The sequence below is a fragment of the Drosophila mojavensis genome, unplaced genomic scaffold (genome assembly GCF_018153725.1).
Source record: "Drosophila mojavensis isolate 15081-1352.22 unplaced genomic scaffold, ASM1815372v1 contig_136, whole genome shotgun sequence".
Lineage (NCBI taxonomy): Eukaryota > Metazoa > Arthropoda > Insecta > Diptera > Drosophilidae > Drosophila > Drosophila mojavensis.
The window spans coordinates 20,122,881-20,144,747 of record NW_025318667.1 but is presented as its reverse complement, the minus strand read 5'-3'; the positions used below and the strand labels follow the sequence as shown (position 1 = coordinate 20,144,747).

Here is a 21,867-nt window from a genome sequence, read left to right as displayed (position 1 = left end):
AAGAGCAATTTTAATAATTGTTTAGGATTTCATATTGATGGTGTTTGGCTCAGTCAGACTATCAATAAATGACAAACGTGTATATGAAAAAAAAAAACACTATATATATATTTAAATATATATAAGTAGATAAGTATATAGATATAGATTAGATTAGCCTAATTGCAGCATTATTTGTCGGTCGACTTTTCCTCTTCGGGCTCCGATTCCGAGGACCATATCGATTCGATAGGCTCCGGCGAATCGGGTTTGTCCGCTTCGGCCGGCTCAGCCGAATCCACTGCGGCAGCATTGTCTTTACTGTTAGACAGCAGCACATCGCTAAAGATGATGTCCAGGAGCAAATAGCCAATTTGCTGGGCAGGAAAGTCAATGAGGAAGGCGACGGTCAGAGCGAAGCACACAATGCAGAGCAGCTCCGGAAGGCTCAGCTGCAACGATATACATATGTATATATGTAAGTCTATGTATAATATATGGTAGAGTATTCACTCACCAGATCGGAGACTTGAAATTGCTGCGGCTCCTTCACGCTGGCCGTGTTCCACAGCACCACCGTATAGGTGGCAAGCTGCAGTGGAATTTGGATTCTGGAAAGGATGAGCACGGGCCGCGCAATGTTTGGATGGCGTTCCAGTATGCTCCTGTCCAGCGGCGCCATCAGCAGGGCCCAGCATACGCCCAGGCCGAGGATGAGCGGACTCCAAGCCAAATAGGCAGCCGCCTCCGTCGATCTGTAGACGTATTTGCTGCGCATGCCCGCCGCAGCGGCCCAGAAGCACCAGCCAATGCCCAGCATGGCCAGGGTCCAGCCGACGCGCCTGTAACGTGTTCCGATGCCAAACGAACCGGACTCGCTGCGGAACAGCAGCCCGGCGCCGATGCCCAGCAGATAGGCCGTGGCACGTGCCACCGGCGAGCCGTATATGAGATTTCCCGTGCGATAGAACTTGCTGATGCTGCAGGCAGACGACAGAGATGAGATGATTACAATTCCTTCCAGGATTTACGTCCTCATTCACGACTTACCCAATGCCATGGAAGAGCGAGGGAGCCAAATAGTCCCGCTGGGTGCGGGCGTAGCGCGCGGCCACGGACACGGCATGGAAGGCGCCGCAGAGAAAGAAGCCCGCCTCCGGATCCGTGAAGTACAGCCAGACGACCAGAGCGCCCAGCAGATAGAGCTGCACCTCCAGCGACATTTGGATCGTGATGGGCGAGCACTGCAAGTGAAGGGATTAGAGCTCCATAGGACCAAGTCCGCATGAGGTTCCATTACCATTTCCTCCACATCGCCCGTGTTCTGCAGGCTGAGGGCATTGCGCCACAGGTTATCCTCGCAGAGGCGCGCATTCTCGCCGACGAGCAGGCTCCAGAGCGGGCCGCTGCCCAGGTGCGGCAGCACCCACGCCTGGAAGCCCAGCACGGCCAAAATGCAGGGCACATAGCGGCACGCCTTGGCGCTGACATTGCGCAGGAAGCTGAGCCGGCACGTCTGCTCCATCTCGTGGGAGAGCTGATAGGCGACCAGGAAGCCGCTGAGCAGCAGCAGCAGGTCGCCATGGAGCAGGGGAATGCGATAGGCCAGGCTCCAGTAGCCATTGACGGCCTCCACGAAGGCATCCCGATTCGTGATGGGCAAGTGGCCGGCCATCATGAACTTCAGATTCACGTAGATCAGCAGCAGGGCCAGCAGCCGGAGCAGATGAATGAGGGGGAACTCCACGTCCGGATGGTCGAGCGACGCCAGCTTCGCGAACGTGAGCCGCGGCGAGAAGGCGCTCAAGAGTCTCACATGAAGTGCCGGGGTCAGTTGCTCCGGCTGCGTTTGCTCTATCTCTGTCTCCGTCCCCTGCTCCTCTGTTGGCTTCTCCTCTGCCTCCTCCACCTGCTCTGGCTCCACTTCCTCCACTCGGTTTGCCTCCGCCCCGGCCTCTGCCCTGCCCTCTACTGTGCCATTGCCGCTGTGCAGTCGCAGCTTGGCGCTAATCCAATCCCAGTGCTCCCAGATGAGCGCCAGCAGGCAGGTGCAGCCGAGGGCGCCAATGCCTAATCTATATGAAGTAATGTGATCTGAAGCGTGTGCTTAGTGGAAATTCCGGCCTACTCACATGCCCGTTGCCAGGTAGCTGTCCTTGGCCATCAGCTTGGCGAAGCTCTTGCGCTGCCGCGTGCTGCAGTGCTCGTCCCTCGCATCGATGTGGAACTCGATGCCCGTGTCGTTATAGGGACGCAAGCTGGCCTCGATGATGCCCTGCACCACGTGGGCGGAGCAGCCGTGCGGCAGGCAGATGCCCCAGTTGGCGACGTTGTAGCGCGGCGCAAAGTGCTTGGGCTGAGGGGGAAGAGCCAGAGCAAATGTCAATGACTCCAATGGAAACTCGAGAAATATGCTATAGCTACGTACGTTCTTCAAATGGCCATGCCACAGGCCGCGTCCGTGCAGCAGATGCAGCGCCTCCTTCAGGCTGCTCGTCGTCGAACGCATCTCGATCTGGGCCAGGCAGTATTTGCCGTGCACGCGGATCGGCTGTCTCGACGAGCTCTTCACGGCGGTGGACACCCTGGTGCATTGATCGAAGTCTCCAAACTGATTGATGTTGCCTCGCAGCAGTCCGGCGCCTATTTTGCCCGTGGCATCCAGCACTGCGAAAGAGTGAGAGGGCAAATAAAGGAGTGAGTGAGTGAGTGAGAGAGAGAAAGAGAGCGATGCACTTACTCTGCAGTGTCCAGAGCTTGTGGGCGCGCAGCTGGCGATGCAGCAGCTCCAGCTGCTGATGGCATTCGCCGCTTCGCGCCTGCGACACGTTGCCTATGAACGCGGGCAGCGAGTGGATGAGCAGCTCCAGGTACTCCTCTTGGCTCTTCGACTGCTGCCCCTGCTGCTGCTGCTGCTGGTGCTGCTGGTGTGACAGCTCGCCTCGGGCATCCGGGGCGCTGCGGCTGCGCTCACGCTGGCGCGTCTCGCTGCGCGGAGGCTCCGGGAAGATGCTGTTGAAGGGCCAACGCTTCAGATAGGTGAACCAGTCGATGTCGCTCTTCTCGGCCTTCTTTTTCTCCTTCTTTCCCCTTTGTGGCTCATCGGCGGCAGCATCGCCGCTCGACTCCGTCAGCCAGTGCAGCCAGCTGAGCATGTTCGGATACTGCGATTCCTCTTTCGCTTTCCCCTTCTCTTTGGGCTGCTCTTCGTTGTCGCTCATGAATCTGTCCCAGAGGCGAGTGAGCAGCGATGGTGCATCATTATCATCGTCATCGGCCTTGCTCTCAATGGATGATCTGTCCGCTCTTTTGCGCTGCCTCTTGCCACGCCTAGACTGCCCCTTATCATCATTCTTATCAGCTTGATCATCATTGTCATTGTCATTGTCATTATCTGCATCTTCATCTTCATCTTCATCATCATCGTTCTTCTCATTGTCATTATCGTTTTCATTATCATTATCATCATCGTTATCATCATTCTCATTATCTTCATCATCGTCATCAGCATTCCCAGCAGCATCGTCATCGTCATCATCATCATCATCCTCATCCTCATTCTCATCATCATCATCATCCATTCGCTGGATCTTATGGAATTTGAACTTGGCCCGCCTCGGCGTCGCCCTACGACCCGTGCCCAGCGCCTCGCTCGCCTGGGCACAGGCAGCCGCATCATCCGAGCCCTTGCACAGGTCACGGCTCATCTCTTGGGTGCCCAGCGGCAACAAGATGCTGATGAGCAGCACTGCCAGCCAAAAGACCTGATTCTGGCCGCGCACCATGTTGGTGATTATTGATATAAATTACTCAGAAATATATACATATACATATGCATAAATTATATGGATGATTTGATAATCCTGCCGAGTTCGAGATTCGTTTTCGTTTCGTATTTCCTTCTGGTTGCTTCAATTGCAGTTGCAGTTTCCTATGGCTTTCAAATAGTTTACACAACCTTTTCGCACAGACTAATTGTGCCCATCGAATATGCGCCCAGATGAAAATAATTTTGATGCATATGCATATGCAGTGAGGAGCATGCTTTCAGCCCAGAGTCGGACGAGTGGCAGCACTAGCTCTGGGCCTCGATGCTATTAATAAATGCCAGAAAGCAGCAATAGTAGCAGCAGAAAAAAAAAAAAAACTAAACTGAATAACCTGAAAAAATTGCCAGCTACAAAAAAAAAGTGTATTCACATTGCTGCAAATACTCGAATAATTTTTTACTCACTTCTAAATAGACCCTATCGGCCGCGAGCTCATAAAAAATAGAAAAGTGCAAATTTAATTTCGAGCAACTGCAAGAGTCGCATCGCACATACCCTGGATGGGAAATCAAAAAATTATAAACTAAGGTAAAGAAAATTCAATTAAAATAATGATGAATAGCGAGAACAATGAATATTACAATAATTAAAATTTTTATAGTTAAAATCATGTAATGATAAATAGAATTAAAAAATGTATAAAAAAAAAATAAATAATAATAATAATAAAATAAAAATCTAAAATAAATAAGATAATAATAGTAAAAAGAACAAAAAAAAAAAAATAAAATAAAAAATAAATAAATAAATAAATAAATAAATAAAAAAAAATAAAAAATAAAATAAAAATAAAAGAATAATAAAAATAAATAAATATATAGTAAATATAGTAAATTATAGCTAAAATAATAATGACGATGATGATCATTATCTATAGCTGATTATGAAGATGAGAACAAAGACGACAACAATGATGACTGATATATTAATAGATATACATATATGCAATTAATAATCATAATACAAAGAGAGATAATGAAGATAAATTTTTATCATATATTATAATGACTACAAAAATAATGTATGCAATAATAAGAACATTTTTGTTAATTATAAAAGCCGAAGTGAATGAAAATGATGATGCAAATTTTGAAATTAATGTTACCAAAAATAATTCAATTTAATTACAAAAGCACAGCTGATGAAGCTGCCTTCATGTTGATAGCATTGATGATAGATGTTGATAAAGAGAGAAATATTGATGCTTATAATAATAATAAAAGTAGAAATGATGGCTAATGACGATGCTAATGATCATATTAATAACAATAATTTAACGAGAGTAACCATTTCTCTTTTTACCATCATTATCACGTTAATTATAGAATTGAAGATATGAATTTTCTATTAGGGTTTCTCGTCAGTTAGGCCATCACTCTGAGAGATTTGTTGGACCAAATTTACTGCATATATGAAAATGTTCCTTTCTTGAGTTGTCGGGCTTTTGGGAACCAGTTGTTATTCCGCATAAAGCTTCTATGTGCTTCAGCTGGGCATTCTCATCGCTGTGCCTAAATTTTTCCTACATATTTTTCCCAGCAATATATGTATGGTGCAATTCAAGCATTTGTCTTTAATAGACCCAACTACGAAATTAGTTTCTGTGAAATGAAACTGTTCTTTTACAAGTACTCACATTTCTCAGTTATGCATTGCCCCTTTGCCGTAAATGCAGCTCAATTTGGTTCTTTTTCCTATTTCATGAAGATAGAGAGAGTCCTCTCATCGTACCCCCTAGCCACTGTTTTAGAACGGGGCTACTTTAGGCTCCTTCTCCTATGTCCCATAGCTCTCGCTAGACCATTTTGCAGCAGGCAATAAATAGTCAGCTATCTGCTGGAGCTGCCCTTTGCTGATTACATCCAAAATTTGTGCTTTTGCCAGAGATTTCATATCGGAGCTCGTCACAGTGTGTGGCATGCCGAAGCTGCCCCTAAAGCTGCTTTTGACTTCCAGCTTAACTTCTGCCCATGCTTGGCCAACATTCAGCAGGAATGCATTTGTTGCTTCCACTGGCAATCTGCGCTTAGCTGCAGTCGGACGAATATTTGCCTTCAGTTTTACCTGGCAACCAGGTTGCTATGCTCGCTGCTGAGGCGAGTTTACCGTTGAGTCTAACGTTCTTTGAGTCCTCATTGTGTTTCCGCTTGCTCGCATCGCTACTTCGACTGGAATCTGCTTAGCAGAGGGCAGTGGGCAGAGGGAGCTGCTTTAGTTGGGTAGAAAGGCGGCAAAGCTGGTGGAAATTAATGATAAGAAATTCAGAATAATGATAAGAGTTTTCATTAATATTGAGAAATTATAAAATCAAATATGCTGCATAGATATAAACTTTGAATTGTGACAAATTTATCTCATAAAACAAACAACTTGCTGTCTGTCTGTGTACAGGGTATCCACTAGCTGCACTTATTTATTTATATATGTATATTCATTTATGCATTTGCATTTTGCTTTATTATTTTTTAGCTGCGTTTTATTGTTTACGCGCTGCAAAAAAGTGTGAATATTATTTTTAATTCAATTGCACGGCTTTGCGGGGTCCATTTGATCGCCAATTGTACGGTCTGTCGGCTTTTTGTTGTGCGCCGGGACAGTTCCTCCTCGCTTCCTTCCCTCCATTGGTGTGACAAATGCGCCGACCAAATTATTGTTGGCATGTGTCGTGTACGGCGATTAATTCAATTTGATATGAAACAGTGAAATAATGCAATTTAAATGCGTTTCGTTGCTGTTGTTGTTGTTGTTGTTGTTGTGTTTTTCCACTTCTGTTTCACGCACAGTATTTGAAATTCAAGAGAGGACTTTATTTGGGCGGTGCCCAGACCAATGTTTTTAGCAAGATACATAAAAGAAATTGAAAGCAAGAAAGTAAGTGGAATGTAAGTTGCCCTAAGCTATACTCAAAGCTATATACATATATATGTATATATTTATATATATATAGATATATGCATATATACATACATATATACATATACACATATATACACATATACTATCTATTCTGTATTCGCATCGACTCTCCCAGCAATTAGATATCTTCGTCTTGGATTATTTGCACATCCTGACTCGGCTTGTTCACAATGTTGATGAACAGAGACTTGAGGCAGGGCGCACTGATCTTGAACGGAAAGAAGATGTCACTGTTGTTGTGCAGCGTCTCCATGACCATCGACATGGTGTACATGTTCCTCGATAGCCAGAAGCAGGCAATGTGATTGTTCGTGTTTCTGTACAGTAAAAAATGGGGAAAATCAATCAATCAAATGGGGAAGGGAATATCATCGATCGATCGGCACTCACTTAAGGATGGCATGCGGGAAATACTCTTCGATAATCGAACAGAATTCAAAGTAAATTTTATTGTGGCGAATATCGCGAAACTTGTACAATTCGGTCAAGTCATCGTCGTCTTTATCTAAGTCCGGTGTTCGCAGTGCCTTCATCTTGATGCGCGCCTTGACCACAATGAAGTCCATGAAGTGCTTCACCTGCAGCTCGTTGCGATCGCCGATGACGCACAGGTTCGTCCGATCGAGCACAGCCGTGCGGCTGGCCATGTCACAGTACTTCGGATCGGAGGTGGTAAAGAGCACCGCCTGGCCCTGTGAGCTCTGCGAATGTATCAGACTGTGGATGGTCAGCTGGCTGCTCAGGTCCAAGTAGGCGAACGGCTCGTCCATCAGGATGAGGCCAGCGTAGCCGATCAGCGATAGGGCCAGGCGGATGCGCTTCAATACGCCTCGACTGCAGTAGGGCAGCAGAATGAAGCGACTGCTATAGAGATTGAAGATGCGCAACAGGTTGATGGTCTCCTCCAAGGCCTGCGTTCGCTTCAGGCCACGTATGGTCAGCACCGCCTGTATGTACTCGATCACAGTCAGCGCCTCCTTGATCTTGCAGTCCTGGGCACAATACCCAATTAGCTTGTAGTTCTCGTGCTGCCTGGACTGATACGACTGCTTGCCAAAGCTGCTAATGTGGCCGGCACTCTCATGATTGGCCCCAAGTATCGTCTTGATCAGCACCGTCTTGCCCGACCCGTTCACACCGAGCACGGACATGACTTGGTAACTGTTATTAGATCAAATCAATCAAAATCGAATTACAAATCGAATCATGCACGCAGATATCTAGAATCACACACGCACACACACACACACACACTTCACACAAACACGCACACATCAGTCACGTACCGTTCCACCAGCATATTGATATGCTTGAGCACTACGTGGGCGCGAAAGAATACGGCCAGATTTTCAATATACAGCGCCTTCGAGTGCACCATGGGACATTCCATTGTACGGACGCGTATCTTCTCACGTATCCTCGAGTTATCCGATTCCGTTTTGTTGCTAAAGTGGATAATGGTTTGGTCATAGCAGCTATCTGGGCTGTAATGATGATAATAATGATATTACTTATAGTAATAATAATGATTTTAATAATAATAGTGATACAAATAATAATAGTAATAATAACAATTGCAAAACTTCTCGACTCTGTACTCACTCGATGTGCTTTTTTATATCATCACGACGTCTGGGTGGATTTCGCTTAGTCAAATTTAAGCCATAGCGTATGTAGATAAATCCCCAAATTATGATTATTGATAAAAATGTGAAGAACGTTAAGTCCAGGTATGCTTCATTCATATTAGCATCCACTAAAAAAAAAGAGAAGCGAACATTTTCTTAGTCCTCTAATTTATTTGAATATGCTGAAGTATCTTAGGCTGCTTGAATTGAACTGAAATTTGCTCTGCGGCGTAATTGAAATGGGAACTTAAAATTGCCTTAAAGCGAAGAGATTTATCTGAAGTGCAAAATAATGTTTTTAGCTAGAATATTGTTACGTAAATTGTTAACAATTTAGCTTGTATATAAAGTATTTTTTATATATATATTTTTTTATATATATTTATATATATATATATATATATATATATATATATATATATATATTTTTTTTTTTTTTTTTTTAATAAAATCAAATTATAAATCAACGAAACTTTTTCGAAAAATCGAAATTGGATTCATGAATAAAATAAATACAAATCTAAAACTTGGAGCTCGAAAGTGGGGGATATATTTTTATAACTGACTTTTGAAAAGGTTTTTCATGGATATCATTAAGTACGCAATAGTTAATTATTATAGATCCTGAGATCGACGGTTTCAGACATACGGACAAACGGACAGAACTAAATGGATTCAGCAATATATGTACTTTATGGCATCTGCCATTATGGGCCTTCTTCTGCCTGTTACATAACATTTACCCATTTTCAGTCCGTACCAAGCTAACTGACAGATGTACTAGGCGGGACTACTTACTACAGCAGTTGGGCAACGCATTGCAGTGCTCGACAAGTACGCTGGTCTTGTATGTGACATCATCTTTGCACAGCTCGACTATTTCCATTAGATGATTGAGCTGCAATAGATTTTTGAATAGCGCATAGTTTGGAAGCATATTCATCTTAGCAGTATTTTCATCAAAATTGAACAACTCATATTCGCAGTGGGACAGATGGAAGACAATGCCAATTGAATAGAATGCAATGATCAGAATATAGCCAAGTCGCAGCTCTGTTAGCCAAAACGAGAATAGTATATTGATGGAGATGATGCAGGCGCCCGACACCAGCATCGTATAGTTGAACATAACTGCATAGGGGAAAATGGAAAATGAAATGGAACGGCATTGCTACAAGTAATCAGGTGTCTCTCTCTCTCTCTCTCTCTCTCTCTCTCTCTCTCTCTCTCTCACCATTGAAATACATATCCATCGGCAAAGAGCGGTGAAATGTAAAGATGATGCCGTTCAGTGTCATAATCGAAATAAATACGACAAGCACGCCGTAAATGAAGTACGCAACGCATAGGGTGGTAAAGCGCATGCCGCTGAGTAGCTCCAGGCGATTGTAGGCCGCTTCGCTTCCCAGGCCAAAATCCAGTAGGGGCAGGGCCCAAACATAACAGCAGCATAAGCTCATTGTCAACGGAATAACCCAATCGACGTTGTTGAGGTCACTCGAAAAAATGAGCGTATGCAGGGTCGAATAGCCCATTAGCTCCATTTTAACAATTATCTCGGAGCTCGGGTCGACAAAGCCGCTAGAATAAAATAATATGATATCGATCGCTTGATCATTATGGAAATAAATATATGCATATATATATATATATATACCTATATATATATACATATATATATATATATATATAATATATATTCGAACTCACACGGCTAGGGCATTCATTACCAGATTCAAGCTAACTGGCGCCGAGTGCATTAGATTGTTGTTATATAGCGCCTCGACCGCCTGATCCTGGAATATTGCTGCTATTGCGAAATTGAGATCGGTTATGAACAAATGCTTGGGCGTATACTTCGCAATGTAGTTGAGCGGATCTTCGGTCGAGTCCAAATCGATAATCAGCTGTTCCGCTGTCGCAAATTCCAGATAATGTTTGCCCGCCTCCTGGACCGGTTTGCTGATCGCCCGCTGGCTCAACAAGATCGTCGATCGCTTCAGCATGCCCAATGCAATTGTCGTTGTTGGCAACGGCGTGCGATTGGTCGTCAAGTGCGGCATGATGAAGCACCAGATGCACAATATCGACGGCAACATGATCTGCAGCAGCGGCACTGTGCAGCAGCGTGTGTCGATCAGGAAACGCCTGCTCAGCACCACCTGGATGTGGGCGAAACTTTTGCGTATATTGGCCAGGAAACGGCCGATCCTGGTTTTCGGACAGGTCTCCTCGATGGCACGTATGCGATTGGCCAGCTTGGGCAGGGTGTTTCGCAGCAGCCCGGTGCCCCTCATGTACGTGTGCATCATGGCCTTTAGCAGAATTTGGTCCAAGTCGGTGGTCATCAGCTCAAAGCTGTCCAAGTGCAGTTCGTTCATCTTGCTGTCGACCAAATTGATCAGCTTATACAATGACGTCATGTCGGCTCTCTCTCTCATTTGTATTGAGAAGACGGCCATATCGCCCATTTTCGATTCCACTTCCAGCTCGGGCAAGTGCCGGGCGAAGAAACTGATCAACAGTCGAAAGTTGCACTTGACGCCCAGATAGCAAACCTGAGCGATAATACTCAAATATTAATCAATATGCTAAACATGTATATGCAATGGCTCTAAAGCTGTCACAAGTAAAGGTAAGTTTGCTCATGAACATATTTCCTCTAAGTGGTTCGTTTAAATATTTCCTCTAGTAGTTCGCCTAAATATTTCTCCAAAGTATTTCTTCAAGGTATTTTCCCTAAGTATTTCTTCTAACCATTTCCTATAACTATTTTTCCTAAGTATTTTCTATAAGAATTTCCTGCGTATTTATCCTAAGCATTTCCTGTAACAGTTTCCCCTAACTATTTCCTCTAAGTATTTCTGCTAAGTATTTCCTCAAAGTATTTCCTCTACGTACTTCCTCTAAGTATTTTCTCTACGTATGTCTTCTAAGTATTTCTTTTACGTATTTCCTCTAACTATTACCTCAAAGTCTTTAATGCTTAGCTGAACGATCATTCAATATTTAGACACACTTCACGTCACTTTATTGATCTGCACGACTGACCCCCACCAGGCCTGGGCGACTGAAGAAACGCTGCAGCGCGCTGCCCTTTATATAGAGCGACCTTCACTCAAAGACTAAGTTGCGCTCAAATGTTGAGCCCGGTGCCAGGTAGAGGTCGTTGCATTTGAGCATTAAGTGACTAATGGGAAGACTCTCTGCTGCTTCGACTTTTCTAGTTTCATTTTACATGAATATAAATACGAAGTGCATACTGTTGCATACACAGAAAATTTAAATGATCTTTTTCTGCGTGTCTTATTGGGCAGACAGAGAGACAGGCGAAGATAGAATGTGAGATAAACAGGGAGACAGACATAAGAACAGATATATAGATAATTAAATAGTCATAGTTAAATAGGATTACGTTGTTCAAGAATATAGATGCTATATAAGAGGCTAAACATTGGTGCTCTTACGACAGCAGTATCTCTGGCTCTATGACGACTAGGACAGACTTTTCCAACCCACACTCATTTTCTATGGATTTCTATATTTTTATTACTTAATATATGCATATGCCTTCTACAGTTGAGCTTCTGGCAGTTGAGCTCACTTACCAGTCGATAGACATGCCTGTAGCCATGCAACAGACTCTTCTCCAGGCCGCAGTCGAACAGCTTGCCGCTGACCAGAATGGCAATGCGATCGCCCAGATTGCTGGCCACATGCGGAGAGTTGGTGGTTATCAGAATGGTGCGATTGATGCGTTCGCGATTGATGAAGACATAGAAGTGACGTCGCTGCTCGGCGTCCACGCCCTCTATTGGCCGGTCGAGCAGGACGATTTTGGTGCGGCCGGCAAAGGCGCAGAGCACCTGCAGCAATCGCCTGTGGCCGGTGGTCAACTGGGAAACGGGTATTTGGGCTAGTTTTTCCGCATGCAGGATATTCAAATAGTCGGTGATATCCTTTTGGGCTTGCAGCTTTGTCAGACCGCGCAGACGACAGATATAGGTCAGATGCTCGGTGAACGTGAATTCGGTGAAGATTTTGAGATTCTTGTAAGAGATGCCCACATTTTGCAATGCCCGCGCCGGATGCTTCACCACATTATGGCCCTCGATCAATATGCTGCCAGAGCTGGGCACCGTCCGGCCACAGGTCATATTCAAGATGGTCGTTTTGCCGCCAGCATTGTGGCCTAGCAGTACCATCAGCTCATTCTCGTGCACTTTCAGCGAGAAGTTGCGCACCACAAAGATTTTGTGGAACTTCTTCCACACTTTGATGAATTCGATGACAACGCGACTTCTGCGATCGGTCTCCTCGTCGTCAGTGTCCTCGTAGCTGCGATCCGAATCTTCGCTAGACTCGTACACCTTTTCAGACGACTGTTTCGATGCCTCATACAATCTGTAGGAGCCTTTGCTGGTCCTGCTACTCTGCCGTGACATGTCATTGTTGCTCAACCAAACCACCAACTGCTTGTCCATTGCGTATTGATCTTGCTCAGCTGGGGCTATTTGGTCGCTCGACTCGCTTGTGCTGCTGCTCGAATCGGTGCTCGCAATAGTTAAGGTTGATTTTTTCGTTGGCAGCGGTGGCACCGCTGGCAGGCCTGGCATTTTGAACAGCAATTTTGGTGTGTGCGCGTGGAATTGCTTCATGGAGGGGCTGCTCTTTTTATCATTATACTCGACAATTCGGGAAACGGTTTCGGACACATTTTCGGTCGTGTCTTTCTCTCGATCCACCATCTTTTGACGTTGCCTTTGACGCCGTCGATTCCAACGGTGAGCCCTACGCAGCTGGTTTCGGCATGGCAAGCACTGGATCAACTTGCACACCCAAGGCACTATGTTCTGGTCCAAAATAATAGCCAGTATTAAATAGACCAGGGTTTGCAATAGAAAATATCCAATAAGTTGCAGCAGCGTTATGTCCTTGATAACCAGCGCGGATATGAGATATTCTTTGACACTCAGATTATACAAGTGGTTCTCCAGGCTCAGCATCCGCTTCAGGCCACGGTACATTGTCATATTGCAGAGCATATATGAGGTCATGGCCAGCACCACGCTCGATAGGGATGTGTCCAGCGATTGGCCCGATAGCAGCGGCAGCGGTACTATGATCCAATAAATTGGTATTATTATCACCACCAATTTGGTGGTGCGAATGATGACGGCCATCAGCAGTGAAAAGGCCGACACGGAAATCACATAGCAAAGGAAGAAAAGCAACAAAATTGGCCAAGGACATTTTTTGAACACTGACGTATTTACAGTCCACTCCACCTTGAAGACATCGAGCATAGTAAGAGTCCCTCACAATAACTCAAGCATTCTTTATCACCTACCTTTAACACCACGATGAATATGGTGCACGATATCATCTGAAGTATGAAGCTATTGCAGTACCACGCAGCGAACTGCCAAAGGGTGCGACTGGTGACTCGATGCAGGGCGTAGTGATAAGACAATTCACGCTCTTCCACGATTTCCTGGGAAATTATTATAATCATTCTGCATCTGTATCTGTATCTGTATCTGTATCTGTATCTGTATCTGTATCTGTATCTGTATCTGTATCTGTATCTGTATCTGTATCTGTATCTGTATCTGTATCTGTATCTGTATCTGTATCTGTATCTGTATCTGTATCTGTATCTGTATCTGTATCTGTATCTGTATCTGTATCTGTATCTGTATCTGTATCTGTATCTGTATCTGTATCTGTATCTGTATCTGTATCTGTATCTGTATCTGTATCTGTATCTGTATCTGTATCTGTATCTGTATCTGTATCTGTATCTGTATCTGTATCTGTATCTGTATCTGTATCTGTATCTGTATCTGTATCTGTATCTGTATCTGTATCTGTATCTGTATCTGTATCTGTATCTGTATCTGTATCTGTATCTGTATCTGTATCTGTATCTGTATCTGTATCTGTATCTGTATCTGTATCTGTATCTGTATCTGTATCTGTATCTGTATCGGTATCTATCTACCTACCTACTATCAATGAAAATTCCTTTCCGTCAATACTTTATTCATCGGATATCCTATGATAATTGACACAGCTTAAAAAAGCCAACAGTGTTAGGTAATTATAATTATATAAACAGCAATTTCTGTTGGCTAAATGGTAAATGACAAACATATCTGGTGTGTATACATATCTATACAGATGTTTATCTATGTATAAGAGTGTCTGTGTGAGTGTGCGCAAGTCTGTGTGTTTGTCTATCTGTGTGTCCACACAAATAAACGATAGTACGAACCTTTGTTAAAATGACGACGGGAAACATGAATCCAATTAGCAGCACTAATACAGCCGAGTCAACGCCCTCGGCTATTAGCTCGTGCACAGTATTATTTAGGTTGAAGGGGCGTAAGATAACTTTTGGCAACGCAGCGTTACCGGATGCCATCAGCAGATACTGAAACGATACGGAATGCTGCAGAGATATGAAGCCCTCGCGCACATATTTGGATGCGTTTTTTATGTTACTAATATTGGACTTTCGCGAGCTATGCGTGTCGAGCGTCGCCTGAATTCGCCACGAATCACCTATCCAAGTGTTGTCATAAAATCTCAACTCCGCTGGCATCAATATCGAAAAGTGTAGCTTGCCGGGCAGACCATGATGCGATTCGTCAACATCGTGAAAGCACAAGCTGGCAATATAATTTTGCATTTCCAAGCGAATGCGCATCTCATCGCAATCTGCAAATCCATAGATCTCATTCCGTTTCAGCGATATGCCGGTCAGGGCCACCTCCACCAGTTGACGGATGCCAGCCGTTGTGTTTGGTGCATAGAAGACACCGATGTGTGGCACAAATACGTTGCTCTTAAAGCTGTTGGACCGTGAAATCAGGCAATTAATCAAGCAGTCAATCAATCAATCAATCAATCAATCAAGCTAATAACATATTTAACATTACGTTTTGTCCTCTCTGATCATACGCTCGCGACGTTCCTTTATTTTATCGATAAGCGTCTTCCACCAGACCTCGTATTGGATCGCTTCGCTAGAGCGTAATTCCACATCATCCAATTTGGGGGAATTTCGCATCAAAATAATAAATAGAGAGAATAAAACCGGCATCACCATCGCCGTTATAAAGGTGCCCTTGTATTTGCGTTGCTTCTTAAAGAATTTGGACACCTCCAGACAGAAGGTCGTATAGCTCGAGCGTTTACTGGTCATGATGGTACCTATCAAACTGTGCGATTTTCAATTAAATATATCTTTTTGGCTAACGACGAGAATGATAACTCACAGTTTTCTATGAAATGCTTGTGTTGAATATTGAAAATTTCGATTAGAATTGTAGAAAATTTGTACTATTTTGTCTTGTTGTTATTATTATCATTATTATTATTATTATTGTTGTTGTTGTTGTTCATTCAACTGTTGTCGCCCAATAAATGCCAAATGTTTCTTTGCTGCTTATTTTGCGACATGAACACATTCGCTCCAACACACAGGTGCATTTTGTTATTCAATAAAAAAGAGATGGCAACAACTGAAAGTGGAACTGTTGCACACCGTTTTGGGTCTGGGCTTCCTTTGTGTGCCGTGCCTGGCCAAAGCTGAGTGCTGCTGCTGCTGCTGCTGCTGCTGCTGCTGCTGGTGAGGTCAGCATGATGCTGCATAATGTAATCAAGTCCGTGTGTCCTTCAGCACAACTGGGCAACGTTCAGTTGCATAAATACTCGTAATAATACCACTCCTTTAACTGGGTCGGCTTATAATTTGATTGTGATTTTAATTGAACTACAAAAAAGGCGCTTTCAAAATGTTGCCCATCAAAGTGAATATTTAAATGGAAGTGCAAACATTTTACAGCGAACTGATGCCAACATACTTCGTGTACATTACAGATTAAGACACAATATATTTTTGCAAAAATATGCAAATAAATCTATCAATTTTATTGTTAATATATTCATTATTATTTTTGGTAATACAAATATAACCAAAATACATATATATTTTTTGGAAACATTTGATTAGCTAATTAATAATAGCTGTATTAATATTAATGTGATTTTTTAAACAATTTTTCATCGCAAAAAATTAAATTGTTTTTTTATTTTTAGTTCATCCTTCGTGAGCTCAATAATATATTTATTTATTTTAAAAAAATATGTGGCCTAAAAATTTATATATATACATATACATTATCGCTAATTAATTGAACTAATTTTCTAAAGAAATTCGTTTCTAATTCATAGATTACTTATCTAAAGAAATTTTTTTAAATAAAAACATTTCTAGCCAACATTTGATTAGCTAACTCTTTGATAATTTATTTTAAAATGTTTCGCTTGCATAAAAAAAGAAAGTAAAATAAAATAAATAAATAAAAATACAGAAATTTAGTTATAATTCCTAGATAATCTATCTTTAAAAATTAAAATATATTTAGCTATCGTTTTATTAGTTAATTCTTTGATTAATTATAGATATATTTAACAAAATTCAATAAAAATTCATGAATATTTAATAAAATTTTGAGATGACTTGTATTAAAAATTTACCTCAGTCGGTTCAGTCTAGCTTAATAATAATCATATGTTATACATATGAATATGAGCTGGGAATATCCTTATGCTATCTCTCAAGCCGCGCGTCATGTCAGGGCCATCAAAAAAAAAAAAAAACACGAACAACAACAATAACAACAGGAGAAACAAAATGAAAAACGCAGTAGCGGCATCAGCTTGAAGATGGCAAGCGCATCTTTGGGCCCACTACAAGCTCGACGAGTACTTGGTTAAGTTGTGCCAAAGTGTATACATATATGTTTATATATATGTGTATATATATGGGTGTGTTAGTGTGTGCTAGTAAGTGTACATAGGCTGAGGGCTACGTGTCCTTGAATATAGGCATACATATTCGTGCTGCTGGCGTTGCGTATTTTCTTTTCGGCTGCTCAGATTGATACATTTTAGACATCGCATACGGGCGGGGACTATTTCGCACGCCCGAAAATTGGTCGGTGCTAAATTCTTCAAGTCCGTGCACGGACATAAATATATGTACTTGTTACTTATTTACATACACACACACATACATGACAACTAAGGCGTCTGGGTGTGTGTGTGTGTGCTTGAGGATGGTAGCATGGAAGCTGTTCTCTTTGTTGGCTCCACATCTTAATTATATTTGTGCGCGACTTTGTGTGTGTGTGTGTGAGTATTTCAGAAACAGATGTCTGCTTGTGTGACAAAACACTAAAAATATCTCAAGCATGTGGCATGGTATGCCAGCAGTTGCTAGCAACAACCGAGGCGCGGGCATCAGTGCGCGCAGTCAGGCACTCAGTCACACCGCCAGCCCTCATACTCATGCATGAAACAACAGTCTTCAACGTAACGCAACGCAAGGCAACGCAACGCAACGTAACGCACCGCACCGCATCGCACCACGCCGCGAATCCTCATTCTAGCTAAAAACGCCTCTCACGATGCCTCACCGCATCACCCACCCGCCGCACAGGCTACCCACTGCCCTGCACCTACACCTCCTAAATACAATCTTCAAACCGAAATTCCCCAATGCCCATGCCCATGCTCATTTCGTTCGTATAAAAAGTAAATGTCAATGCTCACACCGTCAGAGAGTACGAGAGAGAGAAAGAGAGTGAGAGGGAAAGAGCTGAGGAGCATGGGCTAGTGAGAGACAGAGAGAAGTAAAAAAGCCCAACAGTTTTACCATGCAACGTGTGCTTAAAAAATTCCCAACTTGTAGCAAGCAAGAACAATAAAAACAGAAAATATCCTCAAACACCTACACGAGTCGACAGCGGCGAGAGCGAAAGAGTGTGAGAGGCAGAATGCGAACGTGAGCGTGAGCGTAAACGTAAGCGTGAGCGTGAATGACAGCGATAGATAGAAAAATTCATATTGTGCCGAAGGGCGCGCATCGGCTCTCTCTGTGCTGAGCTCGGCTTAATCTGCGCAACTGCTCACGCGCACGATGTCTGTGCCGATGCCGATGCCGACTATGTCGAAGGCGATGCCGATGCTTCGTGGTCGCGGCTGATGTCGCGAAGCGTCGCGACGTCGCCTTTGTTAAATGTGCTTGTGCATCCATCCAATGGATGCTGACTGCAGCGCAGCTCCAGCTGCTGGCCTAGTTATTCAGCGAGGAATAAGGTGTGTGTGTTTACTTAGAGCTCGCGCTCTTTGCAAACCGCTGCAGCCAAATGTGAATTCGTCAAATGCTCACCACGAGAGTCGAAATAATTGTATGTGTATGTGTATGCGAGTGCGGGCGAGTGTGTGTGTGCGAGTGTGTGTCTATGTGAGCGTTGTTTGTGTGGTCTGATTGTGTCACTATGTCAATAGTTGTCGTTGGTCTTCTTGGCAGGCACTCCATAGCCACTTGCTGAGAGTAGTGAGCGCCGCTTTAACCGTCGCGCTCTTTGCAGCTGATGTGCAGTGCTGCCATGCCGCCTAACCCCTGTGTTAGGACACACACTCACATATACACACATACATGGACACAGCATGTAACAACAGCAGCAACAGTAACAACAGTAGCAGAACAGCAGTCGCCGCTGCCGTCGTCGTCGTCGCAGCAGCAGCAGCACTGACAGCGACGTAAGGCGCCTTGTTATTATGTTTACAATGTTGTGTAAAGTTGTAAATGAAGCACAAAGACAACACATACATGTGTACAAGCCGACACACATACACACACACAGATACCCATTTATATATATTTATATGTATATGTATATACATGTAGGTCTATGCGCTGTGTATACACACAGGTGTGGCGTGTGCGTGTTTTAGTGTGGGAATAACAAAAGGCAATGAACGGGCAATAGTGTCGCCCAGTGGGCGGCAGGGTCTGAAGTTCACAGTTTGGCCACCTCTGCCTGTGTGTGTGTGTGGGATGGGGGTATTGTGATTGTGTGCGCTTTTTGATTTCTCATTTGATTGTTCACCCATTTCAGTGGCAGTCCCGATCCCGGTCCCGGTGCCGGTGCCGGTACCGGTACCGGTCCCAGTCCCAGTCCCCGGCCCAGTCCATTTACAATGGGCATTAATTATGTATGCCTCAAAGGTTCAACTGGAAAATTGGTCGACTTCTAAACAGCAAACATTCTGGCTAAAAGTGTAGCATAGTTTTCTGCGCACACTACTGCTGCGTCGAGCTGGAGTTGGAGCTGGAACAGGAGCAGGAGAAGCAGAAGGAGCAGGAGAAGGAGCTGTAGGTTGGGGGGGTCGGAGCTGGCGACGTAGATGGAAATCAAGCATTAAGGGTGCGTTGAGTAGTGGGGCTGTTTGGCGCTGCCGGATTGGCGGGGCCATGATTAGATTTGCAAATCGCACACTATTGAATTTGACAGCCTTCTATTCATGTAAATTTTCAATTTGTCATTACTCGTTGCCGAGCTGCCAGCCGGAATTCCGGAATTAACTTTAACGAAGTTTGCATATGTGATTGCAAAATGCCAATCTGTCTACCAATGTATATATATATATGCACACATACATATAAATCGAATATGTATATAGATATAGATATAGTATATGTCCGTATGCAGTGGCGAATCCGTCCAGCTAATATTTATTACAATTGCCGAGGTCAGGGGATGTTTTTTGGCGAACAAAAGCAGAACATGGCCAACGGGCAGCGTTAACTCAAATTTCTTGCTATTTGCCAAAAACAAAAGCAAAGCACAGCAAAGCAAAGCAATCGAAATGCTCGCTCTCTAGCTGAGAGGCCAGGCAATAATTTCTATTGAGTTTTGCAATTTTCATTTAAAGCCAGCCAGCAGAGGCAAGCAAAAGGTAATAATTGACTAGAAAAGGCCATGCGAAAGTCAAGTCGCGTCGTGTCTTTGTCAGTTGCGCTAGCTGGCGAATGGAATTCAATTAAATCTCTGCTCATTTTAATGAGATTCGAGCCCGGCTTTATGGTTGACGAAGCGCAATGCTATACAAAATTCAGTTAGTTTTCCGTACACAAAAGGCTTATGGCGTGAATTGCCGGATTTGGTCGTAATTTACACCTAGACAAAATGCACCTCAGTGTTAAGTGATGCTTAACATCAAAATTGAAGAAGTTGTTGCCGAGTGCCGCACTCTAAACAATACGTACCCCAAATATACAAGTGCAAAGTAAAAAAAAAAAAAAAAAAAAAAAGTAAGCAACACAAACTACGCCCAGCACCAGCACCAACACCTAACCAATTAAAAGTTTTTCTCAAAAACTTTTCGAATTAACTCTAAAAACAACTTAATTTTGTATTTTAATTTTTCTTTCTTTTTTTTGTTTTTTGTATATTTTGTTGCGATGCTCTGTGGGCGCTGACTGAATATATACACATACATATATATGTATGTATGTACATATATCTGAGAACAACAGTGTGCTTTAAAATTGTATTCCCATTGCTCTGTCTGTAGTTGTATATATATTTCATTTGACTGAGAAACTTTTAGTGTCGGCATGTGTGTGGCCTCTGCATGTGTGTGTGTGTGTGTGTGTGTGCGCGCTCGCTTGCTCTTTCGTATCTACAAAATATCCCATTTTTCCTAGATAATTCCACACGTCCATCGTGTAAAAACAGGGGCGTTGATGCTCCCGCCCTATACATTTTTTGGCCTACATCGTGGCACGTAACACAGCGAGAGGCTGGGTGAATAGGGCCCGCTGACGGTGGAAGAGGAAGAGAGAGAGGGGGGGTGTGGTGTCCTTTGGGGTGTGGTGTGTGGCGGTAGCCAAAGACGCCGCCACAATAACAGTCAGCAACGCGCTTAATAAGAGACCAACTAACGGTACTTGTACATATATACACATGGCTGAATAGAAATTGAGAGATAGAGCGAGAGAGAGAGAGCCAGAGAGTGAGAGCGGGAGCAAGAGTTGAAAAGTGAGAGAGAGTCAGCGTCGCCTGCTGGCAGAGGCTGTGATGCTGCTGCTGCTGTTGCTGCTGCTGCTGCTGCTGCTGGTTGTGCGTTCACCCCCGGGACTTGGTATGGAAACCGGCTACAGCATGCTCCAATGCTCCAATGCCCCATTGCTGGTGAGCGCAGCAGAGACATCTGTGATCTGCGACTGCGTCGTTGTTGACGACGATGTTGTTTGCTGCGATTCGGATAATTTTTGGGGCCGTGCGCTGCGGCCATGTCGCGTGCTCATGTCCTGCAGACTGCAGACGTATGCGAGCGCTTTAGAACGTTGTTTGCAATCGCGGAAAGTGGCAACGGGAAAACAGCAACGGTGACGACAGCAACAGCAACAGCACCGCCAACAGTCAACCATAACATAACAGTGCCAGAGTACTACAACAGCAACAGCAACAGCAACAGCAGCAACAACAACAACAACAGTAACAACAACAACAGCAACGACAGCAACAACAATCACAATAGCAACAACAACAACAACAACAACAACAGCAGCAGCAGCAGCAACATTAACAACAGCAACAACATTCACAACATTAACAATAACAGCAGCAGCAACATTAATAACAGCAACA

At 43.8% G+C, this 21,867-nt stretch overlaps 2 protein-coding genes across 2 annotated transcripts; both read right to left on the bottom strand.

The window, feature by feature from the left end:
* Window positions 1–80: 80 nt before the first annotated feature.
* LOC6584330 lies at window positions 81–3,401 on the bottom strand. The gene is made up of 7 exons (XM_002009950.4): window positions 2,720–3,401; window positions 2,408–2,646; window positions 2,112–2,335; window positions 1,280–2,054; window positions 1,030–1,223; window positions 497–959; window positions 81–431 (listed from the first exon to the last, which is right to left on the bottom strand). Exons 1-7 carry the CDS (start codon window positions 3,198–3,200, stop codon window positions 171–173), a joined length of 2,637 nt encoding a protein of 878 aa, XP_002009986.2. The 5' UTR covers window positions 3,201–3,401; the 3' UTR covers window positions 81–170.
* Window positions 3,402–6,594: 3,193 nt separating this feature from the next.
* LOC6584329 (ATP-binding cassette sub-family A member 6) lies at window positions 6,595–15,743 on the bottom strand. Its single transcript, XM_002009949.4, has 12 exons — window positions 15,637–15,743; window positions 15,298–15,579; window positions 14,631–15,210; window positions 13,704–13,847; window positions 11,962–13,641; window positions 10,064–10,911; window positions 9,588–9,934; window positions 9,152–9,484; window positions 8,328–8,481; window positions 8,012–8,209; window positions 7,116–7,886; window positions 6,595–7,042 (listed from the first exon to the last, which is right to left on the bottom strand). Exons 2-12 carry the CDS (start codon window positions 15,561–15,563, stop codon window positions 6,844–6,846), a joined length of 5,520 nt encoding a protein of 1,839 aa, XP_002009985.4. The 5' UTR covers window positions 15,564–15,579; window positions 15,637–15,743; the 3' UTR covers window positions 6,595–6,843.
* Between the last annotated feature and the right edge of the window lie 6,124 nt (window positions 15,744–21,867).